The 6,243-nt window shown below is 50.4% G+C and overlaps 1 protein-coding gene across 1 annotated transcript in view; it reads left to right on the top strand.

Moving 5' to 3' along the window:
• Positions 1 to 4,670: 4,670 nt before the first annotated feature.
• Positions 4,671 to 6,243, top strand: part of OVGP1 (oviductal glycoprotein 1) — a gene marked incomplete at its 5' end in the record, with an annotated part of 9,648 nt that continues 8,075 nt past the window's right edge. The window contains 2 exons of the mRNA XM_015563530.1: positions 4,671 to 4,963; positions 5,746 to 5,802. Coding sequence (XP_015419016.1) covers positions 4,671 to 4,963; positions 5,746 to 5,802 — 350 coding nt within the window. The remainder of the gene's footprint in view (positions 4,964 to 5,745; positions 5,803 to 6,243) is intronic.

The raw sequence follows: 6,243 nt of genomic DNA, 5'->3' as shown, positions 1-6,243 counted from the left end.
GCAGCTCATATACTACTCAGATGGAGCAGCTTGATTTTTTTTATAGAACTTAATCCACCTTTAACATGGGCAGTGCTTCCATTCACAGAAATCCAGGCCAGCTCAGCTGGGGGAAGAGCTGGGCCACTCACCACAGTTTTGCACAACTTGCCATTAAACTGACTTTGAAGTCCATTTTCTGGCCGAATAAGGTTTGGTGCCTGTCTAGTGCCTCCCCAACTCCCATAGAGTTGTGTATGTGAAAGATGAGGGTTTTGCTATCATAGAGGCCATAGATGGGGATGGTGGAGAGCTTAAGGGCATTTCAGTTAAAAACTGACATATAGACTTGCAGAGAAACGGCTGCCACCTTTCTTACCTGAAAATAGCCTGGGGTCTGACCTCTCCTGCCTCTGGGCCCTTTCTGTGGACACTGGCTGATGAAATAAAACGTTTAGGTTTTATGGGCCTGTCTTCCAATGCGTCTTATGTGCAGTTACACATATTTCACTTCTCGGGTATCCGTCCTACAGCCCCCAGAGCTGCTGGTTGGAACTTAAGCTAAACATTTGGTTACTGGGGTCGGTGGACTGGCTGCTGCTGCCGGTTAGAAATCATGGCTCAGTTCCTGAGCGTATTGAAATGAAATATAATCCATCATGTGCTTTTGTACTTGCAAGTTCAGCTTAGCCAAAATCGCACGCAACTGGGCAGTTTGAAGGAACATGGACGCGTTTTTATAAGTAGAGATTCCGGTCAAGCATGTCCTTTGGGATAAGCATTAGAACTTTAGTTTCATAGTGAACGTTCCCATTTCTGTAGAAAGAAACCTTCACCTGGGGTTTGGACATAGTACTGACCTCTACTACTTTATTAAAATAGTCTTTTTTTTTTTAACTGCCTCAATTTTTAAGTAATATATAGGAAATGATGTTTCGGGGGTAATATACATTTTCTAGTACACATTAAAATAAACATATATTAAAATTTTTAAAACCTCATGTACAACCAAAATCATCTTTTACATTAAATGTTGGAAAATACTGCTCTAGTCTAGTTCATTCATTTAAAGGACGTGGTAAGGCTCTTTGATGTTTACACTGGCCTGTAGCCAGCACTCTGAGTTACACCAACCAACCAACTGATTTTGTTCAAGTCATACTTCTCCAATTCTTTTGTGATAACTCATGAAAGGTTTGGTCAAATGCTTTGTTAAAACCAAACCACTTCATGTCTGTGGTCTTGTCTTCATCTAGCAGAGTGTTATATGGAAGGGGTTGCACTGGTGTAGGGATTTCTTCAGTAAGTCCCCTGCAAAACATTTGTAAATGTCTTCTCATTTCATGAGAACAGGCGAAGCCCCAGCGAGGAATAATTTTTAAGTATATGGGTGGGTGTGTAAAGATGAAAAACAATCGTATTTTCTGACAAGAACTCATGGAGAAAGATTGAGAACAAATGGCAACATGCCCCACTGATTTTCAACATAACCCATTCAGCTTCTCACTATTCATCTTCTGCTGTGCACCTAGAGGCAGAGTCGCCAACTCTTTGGCACAGTCATCCCTGAATGAAGCAGAGGTAATTGCGCATCCATTGTTGTATCTTGGCATTTTCTTCAGCACGATCAGTGCCTTCTGGGGGTATGAAATGGTTAGGTCTGACTTCCAGCCTTGCCCATTGCAACAGAATAGGAGTCTGAGGACTGACCCTGATGCAGGCGAATGAGGTTCAGATAGGCAAACGTGGCTCTGTGATGGATGCAGCATTAAGAGCCAGTGCCCCTGACAGCAGTTTGGGTAGAAGGGCATAAACTGTGAAATCTCAGTGATGTGGACCTGGGGGGCGGGGAGGTGAGGGGAGGCTCAGAAGAAGAGGGTTGGGCATTCTCTACAAGGAGGTCTTCAAAGACAGTCAATGAGGCCCCAGAAGCCTGGCAAGATTGAGTCAGGACCCAGGTCCTAGGAAACAACTGAAGTGACCACAGTATGTAGAACAGGAAGAGAAATCAAAGCAGAGACCTAGTTACAAGAATGAGGGCACAGGGGTTAGAAACTGGGCAACAACTCAGAGCAAGGTCACTAGAGTTAGAAGCCACACCAGGGGTCACCTAACCAACCACGCATGTTGTTGCCAAGCCTGCTCCACTGTTGCTCTCAGGAGGCTTAATTATCTCCTGGTTTAGGTTAGTAAAGGCCTAAGGAATGGAGGGTGGGCTGAGTGTGCAGGTGGGACTCCAGTGGCCCCCGTGATGGTGCAGAGCAGGAATTCATCTCAAGGCAACAAAACTCATGTTTTCCCCATTGCACCCATCCAAAAAAGACACATACACACTTCTGCAAGAGAGAGATCACACACACACACACACACACACACACACACACACACACTTCTCCAAGAAAGAGAAAGACACACTAGTTCTTGGGATGTTCACTAGACTAGAAGCCCTTTAAGAGCAGAAACCGTTGTATTAGATCACTTGTATTAGATACTCTCGGAGTGCCTAGCAGGGCCTGGCACATGCTCAAGGAATATTTGTTGAACAAAGAGAGACAGTCTGTATTAGATGGGCATCCCATGAGGCTCTCCCAGAGTTTCGGTGCGATGTCCTCGCCCTAAACATTCTATGCCCTTCACTGTTTTTATTCCGTGATATCCAAGCAAACTGCTGATAGAAAAGTTGATCCTGGTTTCTTCATACTGGAAGTGAAGCAGATCCAACCACTAGTCGTTACTTTTCTGTGGCATTTACTGTGTTGACATCTGGTTAGTACCTTGGTGACATGTGGATTAGTGGAGAGTGACGGTCTCTGAGCAGGGACACTACATCTCCCTATTGGCTCATCTACTGGCTCAAACACTGTGAATACAGACAATCAGGTTTTGTCTTGAGAAATCGAAGCATCTCCCAACATTGGGTCTACTTCACTGCGTGGCTGCCACCAGTGGCTACCGAGTGATGTCCCTGTTCGTACCAATCTCTGCCCTCTCCTGACCAAGATGCTTCATGTCAGCTGATGTGTCTCATCAGGTATGAACTGTTATTCTTTCAACAAAGTGCAGAGTGAGCTACTGTATCGTGTGCCCTCCAACCATGTATATCACCTTCCTGATGAGTGTCAGCAGTTGAGTGTGAGAACCTTGCTCCACTGGGTAGCTCATCTGGCCTCCCCAACAGCAGCCACCATTCCCTGAGCCCTTATCTACCCAGCCCTGACTTAACGCTTTCCAGACATGACCTCTTTCATGCCTCTAAAACCCTATGGAGTAAATATGAGCTATCATGTCCATTTTATGAGTGTGGAAGCTGAAGTTCAAAGAGCTAAGTTACTTGCCCAAGATTATAAAACTTCTAATTGGTGACACTGAGGTTCAAACTTTGGTCTGCCAGAGTCCCCAGCTGGGACCTTAAAACTTCACATGCACTGCCTCTGAGCAGTAATCTTACAACAATGGAATTACTGCCCCCAGGCAGTGTTTCTCCCTCACACTCAGTCCCTGGGGCTGACTACCGGGAAGAGGGGCTGACCAGCCCTGCCCTCCCCTTGGCCCATGGTGCCAACGCACTCCTTGTCACTGTCTGATGGAACTTTGCTTTGTTGGCTCTGAGAGCTGGAGAGGGAGGACAGCGTGCTGGGGTCACTGTGACTCTGGGCAGCAGCCCATTCATTCATCACTGTCCCTGTTCTGCGTGTGAGCAGCTGGGCCGTCCAGTGCTATCCCACGGTTGTCCCTGGGAAGCTCCTATAAAAGGACTGAGCTCTAGCCTCGCAGCTCCCAGACCATGGACATGGGGAGACTGCTGCTGTGGGTCGGTGAGTGTGTCACTCATCCAGGAGGTGCCTGGCTTCCTCAGTCTGTCAGCCCTCTGTGCCAGGAGGCAGCCTGGGCCTCCCGTAGCCCGGATTAGAGAGAGGTGGACGGGACACAGTGAGAGGCCAGAGGGCCCCAGGGAGGAGTGATGAGGGAGTGGTTGTCAAACCTGGCTGCACATTAAACACTTTTATGTCTGGTTTCCACCTCGGACGAGTTAAATCAGAATCTTGGTAGGGAGGAGCCGGGATGGCACTGCTTTTCCATCGGCAGCAGGGCCTGGAGCTTTGGCCGGGACTTCTGAAAGTCCTGGTTGTCCCTGTGCACAGCGTGTGTGTAGCTACGTGGTGGCCACCAGAGTGAGAAGGAGTTAGGTAGGTCTGGCCCCACTGACTCAGCGTAGAGACAAGAAAGAAGTAAATGAACAGCTATGGTGCTGGGCCGGTGGCTGTTCTTGAGGGCTGGAGGGCGTGCTGGGGTGTGTCACTTGCTCTGGGCTATGAGCTCTGGGCGGGCACTGACTCTGTGGGATCCCTTCCTTTGTTTGCTGCAGGGCTGGCTCTTGCGCTGAGACCCCGGGATGGTAAGGAGACTGAGCCCCCCGCTCCAGAGCCAGGTCGATTCTGTGGCTGAGTCGTGCTCTGCGTTGAGGTCCCCCGCGTCCTGACCCTGCCCTGGTCCTGTGTCAGGGTCACTGACCCAATCCAGTTCAGCAGAGGATTCTGTCACCTGCTGTTGGTGTCACCATCTGCTGGGATCCAGACCCGGAAATCTGCTCTGACCAGGATTTCCCAGGCCATTCTTTTCCTTCTGGGACCTCAGCAGTGGGGGGTGTCTGTGTGTGTATGGGGGTGAGGGGTGTGGCAGTGGCCTGACCTCTCGGGCTGTGTCCACGCTGCCCTGTGGAAGCTGAGCCCCCTCCTCTCCCTCGGTCTCTGTTGACTAATGTATGCTCTCCCCTGCCAGGCGCTGCCCACAGGCTGGTGTGTTATTTCACCGACTGGGCACACCGTCGCCCCGGCCCTGCCTCGGTCTTGCCCAGTGACCTGGACCCTTTTCTCTGCACCCACCTGGTATTGGCCTTCGCCTCAATGCATGACAACCAGATGGTGGCTAAGGACCTCCAGGACGAGGACACCCTCTACCCGGAGCTCAACAAGCTCAAGGAGAGGTGTGTTCACATGGATGTGGCGGCCATACGTTCAGATTTTACAGACGGACGAGAATTAAGACACCCCCCCCCCTTTTTTTTTCCGGTTAATCCTCACCCAAGGATATTTTTCCATTGATTTTTTTGGAGAGAGTGCAAGGGAAACATTGATGTGAGAGAGACACATTGATTAGTTGCCTCCCGCATGGGCCCCAACCAGAGCTAGGGATCGAACCTGTAAACCAGGACTCTTCAGTGTATGGGCTGATGCTCTAACCACTGAGCAAGGTGAGAATGAAGCCTTTTGTTATTTGTCAACTGTTCCTCCATTCTTCTGGTCTGAGCCTCCCTCGAGCAGGACTCCAGAATGTCCCTGAGTTGGGACTCCCTGCTGATAAACACCCTGAACTTCTTCTAGCCCCCCACCCCCGCCTCTGCCATGGCTGTTGCCTCTGCCTGGAATGTTCTTCTTGCCCTTTTGGGCCTGGCTACCCCCAACTCTCCCTTTAAGGCCAGTGGGGAGGATTCCAGGCCTTTATCCTGTTAAAGTGCCCCATCCCAAATGCTTCACAAACACCTGCATTTTAATTGCCTGCAACCCCCAAGTTGTGAACCTCTAAGGGGCTCCCTGGAGGGGGATGCCTTTCGGTGGATTATGCCCTGCTCTTCTCCTTTGTTCCCCTTTCCTGTGCTCTGCTCTGCTCCTTCCCTCCTCCTGCCCTTTCACTTTCCTTCCCTCCCACCCCTACTTCCCATTGTTCCGCCAATGAATGCAGCTGCCCACTGACCTCCCCGCATCACAGGAACCCGGAGCTGAAAACCCTACTGTCCATCGGCGGCTGGAACTTTGGCACATCCAGGTGAAACTTTGCCGTCCCCATCTTCTCTCTGGGCAGGGGCGATGGCAGGTGGGAGGGTGGAGCAGGCCGGTAGGAGCAAGGGCAGGTGGGGAAGCCAGAGGAGCTAATGCAGACGCTTGCCCCAGGTCCTGATCTGGCCCTGGAATCAAGGGCCCCCTGACCTCTCCACCTGAGCGAGACTCAGGGAAGTTCTCACAGGTGATGGGAAAGGGGGTGGGAGAAACGAGGGGCAAAATGGGGCCCTCACAATTGTCCCCTCAACCCTTCATAAGAGGCAGGGGTTTGCCTTAGACAGGGGAGGAGTCTTGCTTACGGCAAGAGGAAGAAACCCCAACCCTCATAGGGCCCGAGGTTACTCACTTTATAAACGGATATTTACAAGTACCCACCTCAAAGGGTTGGTCGGGGTGTGGGGTGTGGGAAGGAAGTAGAGCAAATGAA

The sequence above is a fragment of the Myotis davidii genome, unplaced genomic scaffold (genome assembly GCF_000327345.1).
Source record: "Myotis davidii unplaced genomic scaffold, ASM32734v1 scaffold217, whole genome shotgun sequence".
Classification (NCBI taxonomy): Eukaryota; Metazoa; Chordata; class Mammalia; order Chiroptera; family Vespertilionidae; genus Myotis; species Myotis davidii.
Note: the sequence above shows the minus strand (reverse complement) of the source record. Positions and strands in the feature narration are given on the sequence as shown.